This window comes from Sorex araneus, chromosome X (assembly GCF_027595985.1).
Source record: "Sorex araneus isolate mSorAra2 chromosome X, mSorAra2.pri, whole genome shotgun sequence".
Lineage (NCBI taxonomy): Eukaryota > Metazoa > Chordata > Mammalia > Eulipotyphla > Soricidae > Sorex > Sorex araneus.
The window spans coordinates 158545310-158568080 of record NC_073313.1 but is presented as its reverse complement, the minus strand read 5'-3'; the positions used below and the strand labels follow the sequence as shown (position 1 = coordinate 158568080).

The 22771-nt window shown below is 54.9% G+C and overlaps 1 protein-coding gene across 1 annotated transcript in view; it reads left to right on the top strand.

Annotated features, from left to right (window-relative positions):
• Positions 1–8583: 8583 nt before the first annotated feature.
• The window catches only part of SPTA1 (spectrin alpha, erythrocytic 1), a 45063-nt gene continuing 30875 nt past the window's right edge, over positions 8584–22771 (top strand). Inside the window, exons 1-18 of the mRNA XM_055121194.1 lie at positions 8584–8820; positions 9585–9710; positions 10394–10534; positions 10986–11132; positions 13067–13200; positions 13615–13759; positions 14476–14630; positions 14970–15105; positions 15554–15655; positions 16086–16223; positions 16625–16735; positions 17879–17956; positions 18059–18211; positions 19333–19537; positions 20517–20698; positions 20880–21123; positions 21937–22059; positions 22517–22734. Of these exons, the coding sequence (XP_054977169.1) occupies positions 8584–8820; positions 9585–9710; positions 10394–10534; positions 10986–11132; positions 13067–13200; positions 13615–13759; positions 14476–14630; positions 14970–15105; positions 15554–15655; positions 16086–16223; positions 16625–16735; positions 17879–17956; positions 18059–18211; positions 19333–19537; positions 20517–20698; positions 20880–21123; positions 21937–22059; positions 22517–22734 (2775 nt within the window). The remainder of the gene's footprint in view (positions 8821–9584; positions 9711–10393; positions 10535–10985; positions 11133–13066; positions 13201–13614; positions 13760–14475; positions 14631–14969; positions 15106–15553; positions 15656–16085; positions 16224–16624; positions 16736–17878; positions 17957–18058; positions 18212–19332; positions 19538–20516; positions 20699–20879; positions 21124–21936; positions 22060–22516; positions 22735–22771) is intronic.

The following is a 22771-nucleotide window of genomic DNA, read 5'->3' as shown; positions in this document are numbered from 1 at the left end:
CATCCCATATAGTCCCCTAAGCACTGCTAGCAGTGACTCCTGAGTGCAGAACCAAGAGTCATCCCTGATAATAGCTGGCAGCCCTAATCCCCACTCTCCTCTGTTCTCAAGCCCATCTCAAGTCCAGGAGTTGCAAAGTCATGTTTTAAAATCAGAATCCTGATGCTGATGGGGTGTCAGGGAACTTGTGTCCCAGAGATGGGAAACTCAGGCTTTGAGGACTTTGGGGACAGGGCAATGCCTACCAGCTTAGCTTTGTCCCAGGAGGGCAACGCTCTGCTGAGGATCGCGGCATTGAGGCTAGGAGGGGCACCACACGTTTCACCTCCTCAACTCCCCGATGGAAAGGGACTGGACTCAGGTGAACTTTGCAAGCAGCACATTGGATTTCCATGCTTACCTGGACATTTCCTACACAGGGGAGGTAAAGGCATTTTTTTTTTAGTTTATTTTTAGAGAGTCATCGTGAGGGTACAGTTACAGATCCATACATCTTTGTGCTCATGCTTCCCCCATACAAAGTTCGATAACCCATCCCTTCACCAGTGCCCATTCTCCACCACCCGTAAACCCAACATCCCTCCCCCCCTCCCCAGTCCCGTCTCCCCCCACCCCACCCTGCCACCATGGCAGGGAATTCCCTTTTGTTCTCTCTCTCTGATGAGGTGTTGTGGTTTGCAATAAAGGTGTTGAGTGGCCATTGTGTTCAGTCTCTAGTCTGTATTCCGCCCGCCTCACCCTTCCCCCACATGACCTCCAACCACATTTTACTTGGTGGTCCCTTCCCTGAGTTACCCAGAATGAGAGACCAGCCTCCAAGCCATGGAAACAATCTCCTGGTACTTATTTCTACTATTCTTGGGTGTTAGTCTTATAGTCTATTATTCTATATCCCACAGATGAGTGCAATCTTTCTATGTCTGTCTCTCTCTTTCTGACTCATTTCACTTAGCATGATACTTTCCATGTTGATCCACTTATATGCAAACGTCATGACCTCATTTTTTCTAACAGCTGCATAGTATTCCATTGTATAGATGTACCAGAGTTTCTTCAACCAGTCATCTGTTCTAGGGCACTCGGGTTTTTTCCAGATTCTGGCTATTGTAAACAGTGCTGCGGTGAACATATAAGTGCATATGTCACTTCGACTATACTTTTTGGCTTTTCTGGGATATATTCCCAGCAGTGGTATTGCTGGGTCAAATGGGAGCTCAACCTCTAGTTTTTTGAGAATCGTCCATACTGTTTTCCAAAAGGGCTGAACTAGCCAGCATTCCCACCAGCAGTGTAGAAGGGTCCCTTTCTCCCCACATCCTCTCCAACAGCGGTTGCTTTTGTTCTTTTGGATGTGTGCTAGTCTCTGTGGTGTGAGGTGGTATCTCATGGTTGTTTTGATCTGCATCTCTCTGACGACTAGTGATGTAGAGCACTTTTTCATGTGCCTTTTGGCCATTCGTATCTCTTCCTTGGTAAAGTTTCTGTTCATTTCTTCGCCCCATTTTTTGATGGGGTTGGATGTTTTCTTCTTGTAGAGTTCAACCAGTGCTTTATATACCCTTGATATCAACCCCTTATCTGATGGGTATTGTGTAAATATCCTTTCCCATTCTGTAGATAGTCTTTGTATTCTGGTCGCTGTATCTTTTGCGGTGCAGAAGCTTTTTAGTTTAATGTAGTCCCATTTGTTGATCTCTGTTTTTACTAGATTGCTTAGTTCCGTGTCGTCTTTGAAGATACCTTTATCTTCAATATCCTGGAGGGTTTTGCCTACCTTGTCTTCAATGTACCTTATGGTTTGTGGTCTGATGTTGAGGTCTTTAATCCATTTTGATCTGACTTTTGTGCATGGTGTCAGATCGAGTTCTAAGCCCATTTTTTTGCATGTGGTTGTCCAGTTGTGCCAGCACCATTTGTTAAAGAGGCTTTCCTTGCTCCACTTCACATCTCTTGCTCCCTTATCAAAGATTAGATGATCATACATTTGGGGTTGTGTGTAGGGATATTCCACCCTGTTCCATTGGTCTACAGCTCTGCCTTTGTTCCAGTACCATGCTGTTCTAATTGTTACCGCTTTGTAGTAGAGTTTAAGGTTGGGGAGGGTGATGCCTCCCATCATCTTTTTCCCAAGAATTGTTTTAGCTATCCGTGGGTGTTTATTGTTCCATATAAATTTCAGGATTGCTTGCTCCGCTTCTTTGAAGAATGCCATGGGTATCCCTATAGGGATTGTGTTAAATCTATATAATGCTTTGGGGAGTATTGCCATTTTGACAATGTTTATTCTCCCTATCCATGAGCAGGACCACTAACAAAGAAAACTATAGACCAATATCCTTGATGAACACCGATGCGAAGATTCTCAACAAAATACTAGCAAATAGAATCCAACAACTCATCAAAAAGATCATACACCATGACCAAGTGGGATTCATCCCAGGGATGCAAGGATGGTTTAACATTCGGAAATCAATCAACATAATCCATCACATCAACAAAAGTAAAGATAAAAACCATATGATCATATCCATAGATGCAGAAAAAGCATTTGACAAGATCCAACACCCATTCATGATAAAAACTCTCACCAAAATGGGTTTTGGAGGAACTTTTCTCAAGATAGTCAAAGCCATCTACCATGAACCTATGGCAAGCATTATCATCAATGGAGAAAAACTAAGGGCTTTTCCTCTAAGATCGGGGACAAGACAAGGATGTCCACTCTCACCACTTCTCTTTAATATAGTACTGGAAGTATTAGCAATAGCCATCAGGCAAGAAAAAGATATTAAGGGGATTCAGATTGGAAAGGAAGAAATCAAGCTCTCACTATTCGCAGACGATATGATACTATACCTAGAGAAACCTAAAAGCTCTAGTAAGAAACTCTTAGAAACAATTGACCTATACAGTAAAGTCGCAGGCTATAAAATCAATACCCAGAAATCCATGGCCTTCCTATATGCAAACAATGAGACAGAGGAAAGGGACATGAAAAAAGCAATCCCGTTCACAATTGTGCCCCAGAAAATCAAATACCTTGGAATCAGCTTAACTAAAGAAGTAAAGGACCTCTACAAAGAAAACTATAAAACGCTACTTCATGAAATAAAAGAGGACATGAGGAAATGGTAAAGGCATTTTTGACCTTTAACCCCATCCCTTATGGAAAGCATTTAGAGGCTCAGAGACAAGTGCTTGAATCCAGAGGACTGTGTTTGGGATTTGCGGAACTGAGCTCTGCACTCAGTGGACATCAGGTCTTGAGCCAGGACCAAAGTGAGGAAGTTTGGCATCCAACAATTGTGTTGATTGGCAAGTTTGCACAGGCAAACTAAACAGAACTTTGTGTAAAGGGGTTGCATGCCCAAGGATCCCACAGTCAGGTCAAGGGCAGGAAGCCTACCCAGTCACTGGTCTTGATTCCCAAGATCACCTGCCAGGAACTCGATCCAGACAACCACTGATCTCAGGCTTTTTCTCAGAACCTATGGTGATGCACCGGGTCCAAGGAAGGTCATTCAAAGGCTCAGGCTGGTACAGTTTTATTTCTGGGGAAATGAACTTGTACTCCTTCTGTCCCAGAGATGCTGGCTCTGGAAAAGCGGCTCCAGGGCCAGTGAGAACATGGTTATTCTCCCACTCGGCAATTGCTTATTGACCCAGGAGGCACAGAGATGCCTCATTTATAGGTGCTCACCCACTCAGCCATTCTGATGCTGAGTCTGGAAAGGGGTGGAAGGCATTGTCACCGGGACACTTCTGCTTGTGTGTGTCAGTATGTGTGAACTGCAACTATTGGGAAGGTGCTTCCAATGCTGGTTGTGAGTCCCAGACCTAGCCAGATGAAATATTAAAGTTTTCTTGCCAGAGAGCACTGGAAAAGGAGTGAAGGTCCCTAAGGTGTACCAAGGAAAGCTGATCTCTCAGTTATATCTTTGAGGAATTGTTCAGACATCTCTGACTTGGCTTGGGTAATTTCACAGAAGACGTTGCTACGTTTACCAGGATGGCAGTTCCTCTGTGATGCACACTCTAGTCTGGACATGCCTTGGTGGCCCCACTGCTATGGTGAAAAGTGACGCCTTGCCCGTGGAACGTCAGTGAAGCTAGCTGATCTCATAGCTTTGCTCAGAGCCCTAGAGTTCAGCGAGGGCAGATCAATCAGTGTAAACCTACACGCCAAGTGTGCTTTCTGGGATGCTGCATGTCCGTGCAGCCACTTGGAAGGAAAGGGGATTTGTGATCGCCAAGGACAGTCCCATTAAGTATGGCGCTCAGGAGAGGAAAGTGTGAGTTCACAAAGTAAAATGTGGGGGCTGCTGCGATCCCCAGGCCGCCCCAACAGAGACAGAGATGGGGAGCAGGGGGACCACATCTTGGTGGTGAAAATGGCCCATTTAATTCAGAGCTGCTTGCATACTTACAGACATCTGAGGGGGCTTGAGATCAAGACATGGGTGTGGTTGATCATTTACATAGATAAACATTTGTTGTTATTTATTTATTTTATTTTAATGAACCATCAAGAGATACATTTACAGACTTATATAGACTTTCATGATTGTGTTTCAGTCAGACAATGTTCAATACCCATCCTCCACCAGTGCCCATTCTCCACCGCTAATGTTCCAGTATCCCTCCCGCCACCCCCACCCCATCCCACCTCCTGTCTCTATGGCAGGCATAATCTCTCTTACTTTCTCTGTCCTTTGGGTGCTACGGTTTGCAATACAGGTAACAAGCAGCCATCATGTTGGGTCCATAGTCTACTTTCAACATTCATCTACTATTCCGAGTAATTCCTTCAACCATCATTTATTTAGTGCTCCTCTCTCCATCCCAGCTACCTTTTCCCCTGGCTCATGAGATCCGTGAAAAATAATTTCTCTCGAGCTCCTATCTTAGTGCCTCTGACTGAATGAATATTCACACAACAGGCTATCAAGCTGTGGGGCAGTCCTCTTGACCCTAATTTTAACTGTCCTCCTTATGGATAAAAAGTCAAGAAGGGGGCTGGAGTGATAGCACAGCAGGGAGGGCGTTTGCCTTGCATGCGGCCGACCCGGGTTCGATTCCCAGCGTCCCATATGGTCCCCTGAGCACAGCCAGGGGTGGTTCCTGAGTGCAGAGCCAGGAGTGACCCCTGAGCATCGCTAGGTGTGACCCAAAAAGCAAAAAAAAAAAAAAAGTCAAGAAGACCCTCTGTCTCCCAGGGACTTCTACATTGCTTTTATCTTTCCCTCTAGTAGTATGTTATCAATCCTCACAGTTGTTTGGATAAACACAGTAAGGGACTAGGATCCCAACACTTAGTTCTCTGGGCTCTGAGAGCAAGCAAGGCTTTTAACACTTAGTTCTCAGACTTCTGAGAGTAAGCAAGGCTTTTACCGTAAATCCCAGACTAAGTCCTCGGGCCAGTTCAGCTTGTCCTTCCCCATGGGGGCCCTGTCTTTTAAGTCATAACAGCTTGCATCAAGACCATGCATTTATGCTTTCTAGAATGTCCCATTTCGATGCTGAGGTAGCTTTGCCACTTGCTCTGGGTTCATCCCAGTTCCACAGCAGAACCTCCCTTTTAGGGTGTTAGGAGCCTGAGTCAAGTAATTTTTACCCAATAATTATGCCTTGGAGTAGATATACTTCAGAGTCAATCAAGTCCCAAATATTAGGAGCTTTATTTGTCTTTTTGTGCTTAACCAAAGAACATTGCTCTGTAGTAAAATATACAAAGGCTATAAGGGAAATAGAAAAGCAGGTGCAAATACACAGCACTTCAAATACAAAGCATTACAGACACAAAGTTCAGAATTACTGGAAAGTTTTGTCTATAAGTAATCAAGACTGACTTGGGGAACTGAGACAATGAGAGGTAAAATACAAAGGAAAGGTTAAGATAAACTTTAGCTAAATTGGGGATGGTAGCAAGGCACAGTAAATTTGTCTGGGAAGAGGAAATGGGGCAATTCGCTGATTAAGCCTAAAACACTTAGGGTAATATCCAACAGAAAGGAAGGGTGGTTTTGGGAGGTGACACCCTGCATTTACCCAGTCTCCCCAGTGGAAGGCCATAAGCAGTCAAATGATTCTTGTCATTTACTAAGACACAAGGTCCCTCTCCTGAGTGGTTCTGTCTTTAGGTGGCACAAATTAAAGGCATTAAAAAATCAGGACTAACTCTGAAGAAACAAGTGCTTTTTAAAAGAAACTAATAATAATGGACCTCGATTCCATAGGGGGGGAATTAGTTTCAGATTAAAGTTAAGAAAGTTTTCTTCGTTGGCGAGAGAGCTGAGGAAGTTGGATACTGAGATTTTGGGTATCCCCAGAAATGTTGGGGGCTTTGAGCCACACCCAGGAGCACTCAGGGGTTACTCTTGGTTCTGCACTCATCCATCCATGAGGACCATGTGGGATGATGGGACTGAGTTCATGGAAGGAGGTAAGTCAAGAGCCTTATTCGCTGTACTTTCTCTCTGGCCCCAACCCAAAATTTATTTTATTTTATTAATTTTTTAATAGAAAGCATTTATTGGAGTTTACGAGTCCAGGAGAAGATATGATGATAGAGCCCAGGCAAACTGAGCAGTGTTTCTGGGGCTGGTGTCTGAAGGAGCTCTGTGTTAAGCTGATAACCGGAGCCACAGGCAACGCCTACAACCCCTCCCCTAGACAGTCCCAGCACAAGGCCAGCAGGCCTAGAAGCTGACAGAAAGGACCTCTGGCACCCTGTGGCTCAGCCTGACCGATTGACGTGCAGTCCAGCCACTGCACAGGCTCCACAGCTGAGGGGTCACCTTGTACCTCAGCATCACCCTGTTCTATGCCTGCACACGCGCCTTCCCCTTTCTGATCAGCACCTGGGCATGACTAGGGCCAAGGAGCAAGGCTGGAGACGAGGAATGGGCAGGAAGGCTTGCGCCAGGCTGCACTGAGAAGTTCATGCTGAGCTCTCAGGGGCTTGCAGAGTCAGACAGAGGCTGGAAGACCTAGAATCCCTTCTTGGCCTGTGATTCTCAGACATAAGAGATAAAACTTAGGGGCTGGGGTGATAGCACAGCAGGTAGGGCCTTTGCACGGGTTCGATTCCCAGCATCCCAGATGGTCCCCTGAGCACTGCCAGGGGTAATTCCTGAGTGCAGAGCCAGGAATAACCCCTGTGCATCTCCGGGTGTGACCCAAAAAGCAAAAAAAAAAAAAAAAAAAAAATCAAACTTAGCGTGGTCTTTTCTATTCACCCACCACAGGGCGTTGTGCTCTGATTTAGCGTTTAGAAACCTGTTAGTGAGAAGATGGAGAAGCAGTGGAACCTCCCTCCAGCCCCCCCTCCACGGAGTCCGCTAGTGATGGGTACCAAGTGTGTTTCTGGAGATAAGGTGCCTCCAGCTGGTGGGCCCCTGGCCTCGGAGCAAGCTTGTGGCTGTGCTGACACCGGAACAGTCCTCTCGTCTCTCTGAACCCAGCGAGACGGTTCCACCTGAATTCTCTCTTGTGTCCTTGTTTGTCTGTGATCCATCTCCTCCTGCCAGCCTCTCCGCTTCTCCAGAAGGTGCTTGTTTCTGCAGGAAACCGTGAGTCCAGCCGTGGTGAGTGTCCTCTTACTCTCTGGGCAGGACCATGAGGGACAGCTCCCTGGCTTCTGAGAATCAGAAGTTTTACTTTAACTCTCTTTTCCCAAGTGTCTCCCTTTCCAGTTCTTCCCCTCCAGTTTGGGCTCCCAGAGTGAACTAGCAGGAATCTGGAGGTGAAAATGATATACCTCCAGAAGTGGTTTGGTTCCCTGGCTCGGCAGTGTCCTCGCCATGGGCTGGTGTCCCGGAGGCAGGTGCTGAGAGCGGGGATGTAGGGAACAGGCGCAGCATCTCGGGAGATGGAGACCTGGCCCTGTGGTCCCGCTGCAGAGAAGAGGTACCCAGGACTGGCTGGCAACCATGCGCTTAGACCTCAGAGGCTTTTTTTTTTCGTTTTGCTTTTTGGGTCACACCTGGCGATGCACAGGGGTCACTTCTGGCTCTGCACTCGGGAATTACCCCTGGTGGTGCTCAGGGGACCCTATGGGATGCTGGGAATTGAATCCGGGTCGGCCCCATGCAAGCCAAATGCCCTCCCCGCTGTGCTATTGCTCCAGCCCCCGACCTCAGAGTTATTGAGGTGGTAATCCTTAGACACTTGTAGTAATTGGGAAGAAGATGGAGGGCTTGTGGAGATAGGGGAAGAAAGGGTCAAATAATTCACAAGGAACTATTCCCAAATGTTTATGCTTTCTCCTTGATGTTAATGAGACATTGGCACTTTTTTTTTTGCTTTTTGGGTCACACCCAGTGATGCTCAGGGGTTACTCCTGGCTTTGCACTCAGGAATTGCTCCTGGCAGTGCTTGGGGGACCATATGGGATACCAGGGATCGAACCCAGGTCGGCCGCATGCAAGGCGCCCTACCCGCTGGAGACATTGGCACGTTTTTTACTTAACTTTGCTCAAGTGATTAGCACATAACTTTGGAAACGTCACACTTCCCTGCAGTGCTCTTCCCAGCTGAAAACTGCCTGCAGCCTTTCAGGCAGACTGGTTCTCTTGCCAGGCCATGGAGACCGGGGGCCCCAAGGTTCTGGAGACGGTGGAGGAGATCCAGGAGCGGCGCCAGGAGGTTCTGGGCCGGTACCAGAGGTTCAAGGATCTGGTGGCAGAGAGAGGCCAGAAGTTGGAGGAGTCCTACCACTACCAGGTCTTCAGGAGGGACGCCGATGACCTGGAGAAGTGGATCCTGGAGAAGCTGAAGGTCTTGGAAGACAAGAGTTATGAGGAACCCAGCAACATACAGGTCCTCAATGCCCCGGCGGCCCGGGAGCGTCAGGGCGGGGAGGCTGCCCATGGAGCTTATCTGATGGCTGTCAGTCGGGCGGGAAGTGGAGCGCCACTATCTGCAGAGCACAGAGCTGGGCCTCCCAGAGCCGCCCCTCCTTGACGCACAGTGCCCTCTGCAGGGACGCCCACTGAGGGGGTGCCTGGAGGGGTCTCACCCTCCCAAGTCCGGCTGCGGGCCAACAGGATGGAACAGTGGTGTGATGTCCTGAGTGTGGGGGTCTCTCCACAGCACTCCTCAGAACACTGGGGGCCGACCAGGAGCTTCCTGAGTTCACCCGAGTAGCCCTTCATGACCCTGAATTCCAGGAGCAGTCCTGGAGTGGGCTTGGCAGAAGCTCTGTCCCCTCTTGGGGACACAGTCAAGAACAGAGGGAAGGGGTCTCTACCCACATGGGGAACCCAGGCATGCCAGAGTGACGCCTTAATGCCATGTAAAGCCATCACCGATGCCACACCTTTCCCTGCCCAGAGGAGGCGCTCTCTGTCCTCCACTCAGAAGGGGGCGGGCCTGGTCTTTCCTCCCCAGAGGAGAAACTTGACCCTCTAGAGCAGTGACGGGTTTCTGGGCCCTGGCAGGAGGCACACCTCACCTGTGGCCCTCGTGAGGTGTGCCCAGGGGGACCCTTTCCTGTGTGGTGTCAGGAGCTGGGCAGGGAGCAGGGTGCTCCGCTGAGGGCGGGAGGCCTGGGGATGCAGCAGCAATGCTTCCTGCCTCTGCAGGGGAAGTACCAGAAGCACGAGGCCCTGGAGGCCGAGGTGCAGGCCAAGTCGAGGGTCATCCCCGAGCTGGAGGAGATCAGGACCGTCCGATTCGCCGAGGGCCACTTTGCCCACGAGGACACTAAGGTGAGGTGTGGTCAGCTCTCCGTTCTGGTAGGTTGTGACCTCACTGGGCTCCTGGAGCCTCTGGCTCCCAACAAGGAGACCGCCCCGTGTCACATCACTCCTGCTATGGTGGGACCCCCAGTCCCTGCCCCTGGGAGAATCGACACAAGACCGTGGCCCCGCCGCCCCTCCCCCAATGGGCCCCAAGTCAGGACTTTGCCCGATTTTGTTTCTCTCTTTCCTCTGGGCCATCCCTGATTCTCAGGGCAAGGGTGGGCCTCTTGGGGGATGTTCCCTAACACCACGCCCTCACCTCTAAGGCGCATGACCTCACCTGTGGCTCACACCTCACCTCCATGTCATTCTCACCTCTGTGGCTTATGCCCTCACCTCCATGCTATTTTCACCTCTGAGGCCTCGAACCCTCTCAAGCTCAGGGACTCCTTGTGCGAGGTCAGCTGAATGGCTGCTTTGCCCTTCCCGGGGCAGCCCCTACTCAGAACAGCCTCACCGGCGCTGCAGGTGCCTCTCGGGGTGTCTGCAGGCCAGTGCTGGCATGAGCCACTCTCACTCCTGGCCGAGCTCTCCTTGAGGGGAGGTTGGGCTTGGTCCATGTCGGTCTCCATCCTTCTGAGCGCTGAGCTGGGCTTGAGCGCCCAGCACAGCCCTGCAGGGGCCTGAGGGTCCTGTCCGCCCCCCACCAGGCCCATCTGGAGGAGCTGCGCCGCCTGTGGGACTTCCTGCTGGAGCTGCTGCAGAAGAGAGGGGCCCAGCTGCTGCGCGCCCTGCTCCTCCAGCGCTTCCTGCAAGAGTGTGCCGACATCCTGGAGTGGGTGGCAGACAAGGTGGGCCTCACAGTGGAGACAACACAGCTCTTCCCTCAGAGTCTCTGACTGGGAGGAAGGCGGCACCAGGCTGGAGTCGGGGGTCTGGTTAGGTCTCATGAGATAGGGAGTCCCTGCCCACTGCCAGCACTCACTCTCCTTCTCTGGGCTGGGCTGAGAACCCCCTGCCCCACCCGGCCCGGACCTCCAGGGTGGACTCTGCTCGCCTCACAGTTCTCCTGTGCAGGGCCGGAGCTGTGAGGGGTGCGGTTGGGTGGACCCCGGAGCCTGAGGTTCTCGTTCCAGCTCAGGTGGCGGTTCCCTGTGTACCCCTCCCCTCTCGCATCTGAGGGAGGCCTGACCCTGCATCCTGCTGGGGACACGGTGCGACCCCAGAGCCTTCTGGTGACCCACTGTGGCGCCAGGATGTGGGGTGGGACTGGTAAGCTGGTGACCGACTCTCTGCCCCCAGGAGGCCATCGTGACGTCGGTGGAGCTGGGGGAGGACTGGGAGCGCACAGAGCTTCTGCACAAGAAGTTTGAAGAGTTCCAGGTGGACCTGGGTGCACGCAAGGGCAGGGTGGATGGTGTGAACCAGTACGCTGAGAAGTGTGGGCAGGTGAGAGCGACTGCCCCTCCCCAGTCTGGTCGTCCATGTGTGTGCGGGAGTGTGGGGCATGATTCCATACACAGCGGGGTCCTTCTACACATATGACATCCATGATTCCATCCACAGCGGGGTCCTTCTACACATATGACATGCATGATTCCATCCACAGCGGGGTCCTACACACATGACACGCATGATTCCATCCACAGCGGGGTCCTTCGACACACATGACATCTATGTGTGACAGAGGTGGGGCTTCATAGTGTGCATGACACCTTACATCTAACACCTGTGGACCTTTGACATGCTAGGTATCTCCTATGCGATACATGTGTTCTTCAGTAGCACACATGATGTACACATAACAGACCCAGGAATCCTTTATAACATACACGATGTCTCACATGTCACACAAGTGGAATCTGTATACATGTCACACATGTGATATGTATGGTGTCTTGCGCGTGGTAGACGCGTAGCCCTCCATAACATAGTGACGTCTCAATGTTACACATGGTGGGACATTCACAACCCACGTGCGGCTTTACCTGAGCTTCCTGGGAATCACTGTACCGGCCAGGCTTCTCCTCTGTTCCTTGCTGTCCACTGACAGTGTAGGAACCCCCAGGCAAGCACAGTGGGGGCTCTCAACGAGATCCCCGGGCCAGTACCTGTGTCGTGAAACATTCTCCACCACTTTCTGACTCCCCCCTGCCATCCAGCCCATGCTCCCCCACATTGAGTCTGCTCTGGGCAAGGGGGTTGCGGAAGACAGAATCACAGGGGCTGGAGCAATAGTACAGCGGAGAGGGCATTGGCCTGGCACGAAGCTGACCTGCATTCAATTCCCAGCATCCCATTTGGTCCCCTGAGCACTGCCAGGAGTAATTCCGTCATCCCATTGTTCCTTGATTTGCTCGAGCGGGCACCAGTAACTTCTTCATTGGGAGACTTGTTACTGTTTTTGGCATATTGAATATGCCATGAGGAGCTTGCCAGGCATTGTCGTGTGGGCGGGATACTTTTGGAAGCTTGCCGGCCTCTCCGAGAGTGACAGAGGAATTGAACCTGGATCGGCCGCATGCAAGGCAAACGCCCTACCCACTGTGTTATTGCTCCAGCCCAATAACAACAACAACAACAACAACAACAATAATAATAATTGTATCAAGTCATCCCATTGTTCATTGATTTGCTCAAGCAGGTACCAGTAATATCTCAGGGAATGAGGCCCATTACTGTTACTGTTTTTGGCATATCGAATACACCATGGGTAGCTTGCCAGGTTCTGATGTGCAGGTAGGATACTCTCGGTAGCTTGCTGGGCTCTCCAAGAGGGACGGAGGAATCGAACACGGGTCGTCCATGTGCAAGGCAAATGTCCTACCTGCTGTGCTATCACTCCAGCCCCTGAGTGCAGAGCCAGGAGTAATCCCTGAGCATCTCTGGGTGTGAACCAAAAAGCAAAAAAAAAAAAAAAAGAGAATCACAGAGTCACACCTTACACAAACAAGCTTCTCTTTCTCATCAGGGCTCAGTATGTTTAGGGGACAAGCCAGGGGAGGCCCCGACATGGTATTGTGAAGGGGGCAGGTTTGGAGTGGGTGAGGTTTGGAGGGGGCTGCATGGGCAGGGCATTTGCTTTGCATGCGGCTGACCTGCGTTTGATCCCTGGCACCTGATACAGTCTCCCAAGCTTCCAGGAGGGATTCCTGAGCACAGAGCCAGGAGTGATCCTTGAGCACAGAGTCAGGAGTGATTGCTGAGCAGGTGCGCCCCAAACCAAAGGAAACAGTAGTGGGGAAAGCTGGCAGGAAGGCCGGGAGCTGGCTTGCATGTTGCCAGGGGGAGTGTCGTGAGGATGGGCCCAGCAGGAACAGTGGCAACCACCCGGGTCTGGGGGATACCAGCCGTGCCTGAGCGTAGCCTGTTCCCGCCCTCAGGAGAACCATCCAGAGCTGCCCCTGATCCGGGAGAAGCAGGCCGAGGTGAACGCCGCCTGGGACCGTCTCCACGACCTCGCGCTCCAGCGACGGAAGACCCTGTCCAATGCAGCGGACCTCCAGCGATTCAAAAGGCATGGCGTGGCACCCTGGGGTGTGCAAAAGGCTTGGTGTGGGCACCCCCAGGGGTCAGCAAAAGGCTTGGTGTGGGCACCCCAAGGTCACAAAAGGCCCCTATTTGTACCGGGTCTGTTTCTACGTCTGGCCGACTGCCAGCACCCAAACTGAATAACATGCCACCCTGACTATGGCGGGTGAGGGCAGTAGCACCGCGCCTCCCTCTGACCAGTGGGAGCAGGTCAGCGGCACAGCCGTGGGTGCTGGGGGGCGGCAGAGCCCGGGGAGGTATGGCACAGGAGCCCTGGGCCTGGGCAGGCCTGCTGACCACTCCCTCCCGGGGAAGCGTGGGCATCGCCGTGGGTGCTGCCTGGGCCCGTGTCCCTGCCTGGCCCACGGCCCCGTGGAGCACTCACTGCGGCCGTCTGCAGGGACGTGACGGAGGCCGTGCACTGGATCCAGGAGAAGGAGCCGCTGCTCCGGTCCGAGGACTGTGGCCGGGACCTGGTGACCGCCGAGGCGCTGTTCCACAGTCACAAAGGCCTGGAGCGCAGCCTGGCCGTCATGGACGACAAGGTGAGGGCCACCCCGTCCTCCTGGCCCACAGACTCCCTCCTGCAGTGCTCGGCTGGCTCAGGGCCCCCCCCCCCCCATCCACCACTCTGACAGGGATCTTCCCCCTGGGGTTGGTGAAGCTCCCTGAGTCAGAAGCCAAGGAAGTAAAGATGCTCCAAGGGGGTGCCGACCACCCCAAATCTGTGCCCTTTCACCCCACACTCTCCTCTCCATGCTTGGACTTTTCCAGTCCCTCTGACAGCCAGTCTATGACACTTCCACACCCACTGGCAGTGTGAGTACTGTCTGCAGAGTCTTCCCCAGGCAGGATTTCTTTATGCTATTTCTTTGTTATTTCTGTGACCAGAAATAACAGCTCAGGGGCCGTGAGGAGCAGGCCTGGTGTAAGAGGAGTAGAGGAAGAGGCAGGCCCTCTTGTTTTTGTCTTTGCTTTGGGGCCACACCCTGCAGTGCTCAGGGCTCACTCCTGGTTTCTGCACTCAGGAATCGCCCTGCCAGGCCCAGGGTACCATACCCGGTGCCGGCCTTGTGCAGGGAAAGCATCTGCCCACTGCCCACCCAGGGACTCTCTTTAGAGGTGGTTCATTGGCAGGACCACGTGTCCTGGCCAGGGCTGCAGCGCGGGGCAACACTATGCGGCCACAGTCGAGTTCCCCAGAAGCGCCCATGGGGGTGGGGCGCTAGGAGCCGCCTTTGCCAGTGTGCCCTTCTTCCAGGTGAAGGAGCTGTGTGCCAAGGCCGACAAGCTGTCCCGATCGCACCCCTCGGAGGCCGCCCACATCCAGCAGATGAAGGAGGAGCTGGCGGCCAGCTGGCAGCATGTGCGGGCACTGGCCACCCGCAGATACGCACAGCTGCAGGCGTCCTACTGGTGCGAGCCCTCTGCAGGCCACTCCGGGCAACTAGAAAGGGGGCTTGGTGGATCCGTGGGGACCCAGGTTGTGCTCACCCACCTGGGAAAGCTGCCCAGCAGTGGGTGACCACAGCTGTACTGGGTACCGGGTCCCCACCCCTGTTGCAGGTCCCCACCCCTGTTGCAGATCCCCACCCCTGTTGCAGGTCCCCACCCCTGTACTGGGTCCCCACCCCTATTGCAGGTCCTTACACCTGTACCGGGTCCCCGCCCCTGTACCGGGTCCCCGCACCTGCACAGGATCCCATCAGCACCCCTGGCTGACCCTTCCCTCTACCCATCCCTCCTGCCTTGCAGGTACCAGCGGTTCCTGTCTGACTACGAGGAGCTCTCGGGCTGGATGAGAGAGAAGACGGCTCTGATCAACGCGGATGAGCTGCCCACGGACGTGGCCGGTGGGGAAGCCCTGCTGGACAGGCACCAGCAGCACAAGGTTGGGGTTGGAGTCGGGGCTGGGAGGAGGGGGGGTATGGGGCCAGGGGGACAAGAAGTGGGGTTAAGGGAGTGGGGCAAGAGGGGGCGGGGTGTGGGCGACCAGGGGATGGAGTGTGGGAAGGGGCCCAGGAGAACAGGATATGGGGGCAGGGAGGCTGGGGTGCGGGGTGCGGGGGGCCGGGTGTGGGGGTGGGGGCTAGGGTGTGTGCGAGGGGCCCGGTGTGGGGGTGGGGGCTAGGGTGTGTGCGGCGGGGGGGCTGGGGTGTGGGGGCAGAGGGCCGGGGTGCGGGGGCCAGGTCTGGGGTGCGGGGTCAAGGAGCTGGGGGCATGGAGGGCCTGGGGGACGAGGGGGTGGGGCCTAGGTGGATTGGGTGTGGGGGCGGGGCATGGGGAGGGGTGACATCTCCCTTCCTGCTGCCTCTCAACTGTTGTGTCTGTGGCCACAGCATGAACTTGACTCTTACGAGGACCGATTTCAGTCTGCGGACGAGACTGCCCAGTCTCTGCTGGATGCCAATCACGAAGCATCTGAGGAAGTTCAGGAGAAGGTGGGGACAGCTTGTGTGTGTGTGTGTGTGTGTGTGTGTGTGTGTATGTGTGTGTGTGAGTATGTGTGACTGTGTGTGTGAGTGTGTGTGGGGGTGTGTGAATGTGTGTATGACTGTGTATGTGAGTGTGTGAGTGAGAGTGTGTGTGTGTGAGTGTGTATGTGTGTGAGTGTAGAAGGAGGGACACTGCTCACAGAGGTGCTCACCACACTGCTGTCACCAGTGTGTCTGCATCCCACTGCCACCACAGCGTGGCCTCAGCTCCTGCGAATGTGGCTCTGCCCACAGGATACGTGTTACTGTGCCCAGTTAGTGCCCATGGAGCCATGGGCACCCTGACGCAGCCCCACTCTGCCCTTCTCCTGGGTGTGCAGGGGGACAAGGGGCCCGTCAGCTGAGCGCACCCTGACACCCCTCTCCCTCCGCGAAGATGGCCGTCCTGGCCAGCAGCTGGGCGGCGCTGCGGGCGCTGTGGGACAGACGGCAGCAGCAGTATGAGCAGTGCCTGGACCTGCACCTCTTCTACCGCGACAGTGAGCAGGTGGACAGTTGGATGAGCAGGCAGGAGGTACGAAGGCTGCGGGGACGTCAGGGTGTCCCGGGTACCAGGGTGGTCTGGGGGTCAGGTCAGGCTGTTCCAAGGGTCTTAAATTCCGCCGAGCACTCCCGTCTGTGCCAGATAAGGCCACTGAGGGGCCAGGGAGTGAGGTCGGGGTCGTCAGGGCTGCCCTCAACTGGACGGTCCTCACGAAGCTCTGGTGTCTATACCAGGGCGAACACATGTGGACAGACGGTGAGCTGAGGGGCCAAAGGTCGGGGGTGTCTGAAGCCCCTGTGGCTGGTCTCTCCCCACTGCCTGGAGGTGGGTTTCTACCTGCCAAGCTCCCTGCTGCCTGTGCGGCGGAACCCCCGGCTCTCGGTCCACCCGAGTCCAGCAGGACAGTGTCTGAGCGCCCTCTGTGCCCACAGGCCTTCCTGGACAACGAGGAGCTGGGAAACTCCGTGGGTAGCGTGGAGGCTCTCCGGCAGAAGCACTCGGACTTTGAGAAGGCTTTCTCTGCACAGGAGGAGAAGATCACGGTGAGGGGCCCGCCCTGGAGGGCTCTGCACACCGTGTGGGATGTGTGGGTCACAACCTGCCCTGGAAACAGCCTTCCAGTCTCTCTCTTTCTTTTTGGGTCACATCTGGCGATGCACAGGGGTTACTCCTGGCTCTGCACTCAGGAATTACTCCTGGCGGTGCTCGGGGGACCATATGGGATGCTGGGAATCGAACCCGGGTCAGCCGCGTGCAAGGCAAATGACCTACCCGCTGTGCTATTGCTCCAGCCCCAAGCCTCCCAATCTCAGCGAGCCTCAGGGAGGCTTGCAAAAATGCAGGAAGATGAGGGTTCTGCAGTGAACAGAGAATGTTGGTCCAGTCCCACATGGACTCTCCCCGAGGGTCAGTGGCCACCGCACTGCCGGGGTTCCCTCCCTCTGTCTGCCCTTGGCTCTCCTGTGAAGCCTGATTCTCCAGGCCCCCTGTCCCCTATGTCCTCACCCTGATGTGTGCTCCATGGGCTTCCCCGGCACAGTGGCTATGTCCCTCACGATCTCATCCACTCTTTTTTTTTTGGGGGGGGGTCACACCCAGCGAGGCTCAGGGCTGACTCCTGGCTCTGCACTCAGGAATTACCCCTGGCGGTGCTCAGGGGACCATATGGGATGCTGGGTTTCGAACCTGGGTTGGCTGCGTGCAAGGCTGACACCCTCCCCACTGTGCTATCGCTCCAGCCCCTCATCCACTCTTGCTCTGCTAACCGTGTGGAGTCATATTATAATTTACGGAGTGTGGCCATTTAGTTTAGATCCTTTTCCAGCTCTGATAATGAAGAGGGACAGCCCCCTTTGATGCTGACCCCTCCTGGAGCTGGTGGGAGCAGCCAGGGGTGCACCCGAGGTCCGAGGGACAGGCACATGAACACCAGCCTCTAGATAGAGTGGACAGGCAGATGAACACCGGGCCTGGGTAGAGTGGTCATAGCAGGCTTCCACCTGGGGCGTTGACATTCTCCTCTAGCAAATCCAGGATTCACTGACTGTCGACCGTGGTGGGAAGAAGCTCTCTAGCGGTTCATAGCAGAGATGGGAATCGTGATCCGGGTCAGCTGACCTCACGCTGTCCCCCCTCCACTCCCTGGCTCCCTGGCTCCCTTTTGAGTGGTCTTCTCTGTTTTGCAGACTGTGGATGAGACGGCAAACAAGCTGATTGATAACGGCCATTATGACTCAGAGAAGATCGCTGTCATCCGGGACGGGGTTTGTCACTGGCCCCTCTGAGAGTCCCAGGGCCTGTGTCCAGGCTGGGTGGGCAGTCTGTGTCCATGACCCGTTTGCAACGAGCCTCTGCTTGTTTCACAGCTGTTGGCTCGGCGGGACGCCCTGCGGAACAGGGCGGCCACGCGACGTGATAAGCTGGAAGCATCCTTGCTTCTGCAGAAGTTCTACCAGGACTCAGATGACCTAAAGAATTGGATCAACAAGAAGAAAAAGTTGGCAGATGAAGACTACAAGGTAGGCAGCAGCGCCCAGCCCTGCATGCGGCTTGGTGAGTCAGCCTTGGAGCTGACGGCTCCAGGGCATAAGGCTGGACTCAGAGGCCAGCAAGCCTGCTCAGAGCTGAGAGCCGCTTTCTGGGCTCTCTGCTTCCAGTGCACCCCCCACTTCTCACCAGCCCTCGCATGGTGCTGAGCACGACTCCCCAATCTGCTCACCCTGGCAGGGCTGTAACTGGTCCCACAGAACACCCAGATGTGACAGTGAGTGGACAAAAGCGGCAGTTGCAGGCTACAGTTGTAGCTCATTGATCTCGGGGTGTGACTTGGGAACTCAAGAGCCCACAGTGGTCCTGTAAAGGTGCTGAGTGCACGGTTGGGGCAGGCGAGTGCCCTCAGTGATCTGACTCTAGAGGTGCTGAGCTCAGGGTTGGAACAGGCATTCTCTGCTCAGGATCTGGGAGAGAGTCTCGCTCTTCTGTCCAGTCTGTACCTCTGGAAAATGGCTGAATTGTCACAGGAGTGGTGTAAAGCACTTACACTTGTGGCTTTAAATGAACAGCTGCAGAAACACAGACACACAACCACACACGGACACAGATACACAGAAACGGACACCAGCATAGACACACAGCTCCAGACACATAGATATACACACACAGACACACATAGATATACACACACAGAGGTACACAGAGACACAGAGACAGAAAGACAGACACACACACAACGGCCAGGGACAGGCTGGAGAGACCCCCTCCACCCCCAATAGCACTGGACAGAGACTCAGTGCCCCGTGGAAGAGACTTCCCCTCATCCTCTGATGGAAGAACAGTGGGGAAGGGCTGGGGTAGTGCTCGTGGCTCCCGGGGTGGGGGGAGCCTGTGAGCTTATGGGGGCCCGTGTGCCCTGGGAGAGCTTGTGTGCCATGGAGCTTTGCATCCTCAGTGGGTCGTGCTTACTGCAGGGAGCCTGTGTAGGTGGGCTGGGGAGTGGGCAGAGCCGTGTCCCTCGTCTGGCTCAGTCTGGCCTCAGGTGGCCTTCCAGGCTGCTCCCAGGACATGTGGGTCCGTGTTCAACACTCTGCGGCATCAGCTCTTTGTCTAGCCGTTTCTCTCCTGTTTTCACGCCTCCTCCCAGGAGACGCAGAACTTGAAGAGCCGCGTTCAGAAGCAGCAGGTGTTTGAGGAGGAGCTGGCAGACAACGAGAACCTTCTCCACAGCTTAGAGCAGACTGGCCAGGAGATGATTGGGAAGGGTCACTACGCCTCGCCCCAGGTGGCCGCGCGCGTGGAGGAAGTCTTGGGGCTCTGGAAGGAGCTGCTGGAGGCCACAGCACAGAGAGGTCAGCACAGGGATGGCCTCACTGGAGATGTGGGGCTTTGGAGTGGCAGCAGGGATGTCCACTCTGCAGGCGTCCCTGGAGACACTCCCAGCGTGGGTTGGGGCAAAGAGGGCAGCACGGTGGTAGCAGGAATCCTGCCCACCACACTATGTTCTGCAGGAAACTCAGAGCCCACTGGAGTGGCACAGATATTTGTGGCATGCCACCAGCTAGAGAATGTGTGGAAATATGGAGAATTCTAGTTTTTTTTTTTCTTTTGGGTCACACCTGGCGATGCACAGGGGTTACTCCTAGCTCTGCACATAGGAATTACTCCTGGCGGTGCTCAGGGGACCCTATGGGATACTGGGAATCGAACCCAGGTCTTCCACGTGCAAGGCAGATGCCTTCCCCACTGTGCTATCACTCCAGCCAAATTCTGGCTTCTGTTGAAAGAAAAAATGGTGAGGTTGGTTTGTGTTGAGGACAGGCAGGAGTCAAGCTCTGAGAAAGACATAGCTAAAGGGCTGCTTCAAGATTTGAAGCTGAGCCAAGCCCAGGTTCTCGAACCCTTGCAGAAGCAGTGTCTGGAGTGTCTTTGGCAAAGAGCACGGCAAGCAGACATCTCTGAGAGGATGGCCATGTAACTCTACCGGGTGCCTCACCTGGGGGAGCACTTTATTTTTTTTACTTTTGGGTTATATCTGGTGATGCACAGGGGTTCCTCCTGGCTCTGCACACAGGAATTACTCCTGGCAGTGCTCAGGGGACCCTATGGGATATTGGGAATCGAACCCGGATCTGCCGAGTACAAGGCAGATGCCCTCCCCGCTGTGCTATCACTCCAGCCCTGGTTGGACTCATGCTTGATCTCAGGCGCGAGAACCAGATTCCATCTACTTTATCCAAGTCCAAGGGGCTTTCCTCACCACAAGAGGCCACCGTGTGTCCTCTCATCTGTGCCCTCATGCTGGCGGGCTCATGTGGCGTCTGCTCCCAGGGACCCAGCTGCACGAGGCCAACAAGCAACTGCAGTTTGAGAACAACGAGGAGGACCTTCGGCGCTGGCTGGAGGAGGTGGAGTGGCAGGTGGCTTCCGACGACTACGGGAAAGGCCTGGCCGACGTGCAGAACCTGCTGCGGAAACACGGCCTGCTGGAAACAGCCCTGGCCACCCGCCAGGTGGGCGTCCCTGGCAGGGGCTCCAGCAGCTGGTCCTCACTGCTCAGGGCCTCGCAGAGGGCCCCTCCCCTCCCCTCCTGCTCCTCTGGCTCGGTCGGGGTCCTGCCACTCCCCACGGGGCTGAGGTCTCCAGGCCCCAGCTCCCCTGCCCCTGGGGTGACGGGCTCTCCGCCTCCCTCAGGGCCAGGTGGACACCCTCACAGACCTGGCGGCGTACTTTGAGGAAACCGGTCACCCCGACGCTGCGGACCTCCAGGCTCGGCAGCAGGCCCTGGCGTCTCGGTTTGAGGCTCTGAAAGAGCCGCTGGCCACCCGGAAGAAGCGGCTGGTGGATCTGCTATGCCTGCAGCAGATCTGCAGAGACACTGAGGACGAGGAGGCCTGGATCCAGGAGACCGAGCCCTCCGCTGCCTCCAGCCACCTGGGTGAGGCCAGTCCCCCCTAACACCTGCTGTCAGCCCACCGGGTGCAGGTCTTGGAGCCTGAGAAACTGCTGTGCCCCAGAAAGGGGGTTCTCAGTGCGGCCCCCAACCCTTCAGGAGAAGGCTCAGACCATTTCAGCTGGAAAGTCCAGCTGTCAGACAAGCATATGCTGGCCCCTGGGTCCTCAAGGGCCTTGAACCAGAGGTCTGGATGAGTGTCTGGGGGCCAATGCTGTGTCCAGCTGATTGGTGGCCCTCTTCTAACAGTCTGAGCCAAAGGGTCACACAGCAGGTTGAATTCTGGCATCTGTCCTTGACCGGGTGGGGCCTGAGACTCGTGTATGGAAGCACAGAGGTGGGCTGGGCCCCCGTGGGCATACAGGTCCTGGGCCCCACTGTGTGTACATAGAGCACGTGAGTCTCAGAGATGCCAAGGGAAGGCTGGGAGCTCCTAGGTGGGAGAAGTTCCATGTCCCCTGGAAGGCACCAAACGCTGTGGCATTGGGAGGGCCCCAACCACAGCGGGATGCCTAGAGACTTAGAGGAGGAGAGGTGCTATGGAGACCAGAGCATGGACACGGCGGCATCTGTATGTGGGATTGTGGCCCCGGGATCTTTGCTGGGTGCGTGTTGGAGAGCCATCGTGTGCTGTTCTTGGTCCCACCAAGACCCCTTAAAGGGAGCAGCAATGCCACTAGACTGCATGGTTGGACAGTGGGCTGACCGGGGGATCTAACTGCTTTCTGAGGCGACAGACAGAGCAGGAACCCTGAGGACCCAGGGAGGTCCCCAAACCCCGATTTCCCGTCTCTGCAGGCAAGGACCTGATTGCCTCCAAGAACCTTCTCAACAGGCACCAGGTCATCCAAGCCGACATCGACAGCCATGCGCCGCGCATCCAGGCCATTACGGAGCGGGGCAACAGGATGGTGGAGGAAGGTGTGTGCAGCTGTCAAGGCTGGTAGCTCAAGGTGGCCTCCGCTTTCTTCTGCTGGCCAATCATTAGGTTCTGGGCCTGCCCTATGAAAACTTTGGCCTGGGAGCTTCGTATGGACACTAGAAACCACAGCAGGCCCAGGTCCCCCTCCCTGCAGGCACTGAACACTGTGGGCTAGAGCTAGGAATGCCAGGAGCTCTGCTCCTCTGTCAGAAAACCACGTGGGCTCACTTTGCCTGTGGGTTGGTGTTTGGGGCTGGGGAGAAAGCACTGTTACCCGAGTCCTTCACGGGCAGCATGGACCTCCTGTTTCGGGCCCTCCTGCAACCTTCCGTGCCTGGGTCTGTGCGGTACCAGCCCCACGCCAGCCTGAATCCACACGACTTCCACAGACTTGTCGGCTTGGGACAGCCGGTGTCAGGCCTAGTGCCACTCACTGTCTCCGGGATGCCTCCACAGGACACTTTGCTGCAGAAGATGTGGCCTCTCGTGTCCAGAGTTTGAGAGAGAAGATGGAGTCTCTGCAGGCCCGAGCGACGCGGCGTCAGAAGGACCTGGAGGCCAACGTCCAGTTCCAACAGTACCTGGCTGACCTGCACGAGGCTGAGGCGTGGATCCAGGAGAAGGAGCCCATTGTCGACAGCACCAACTATGGGGCAGATGAGGAGGCGGCCGGGGTGAGGTGGCAGGATGGTGTTGGGGCCGGGTCCTGGG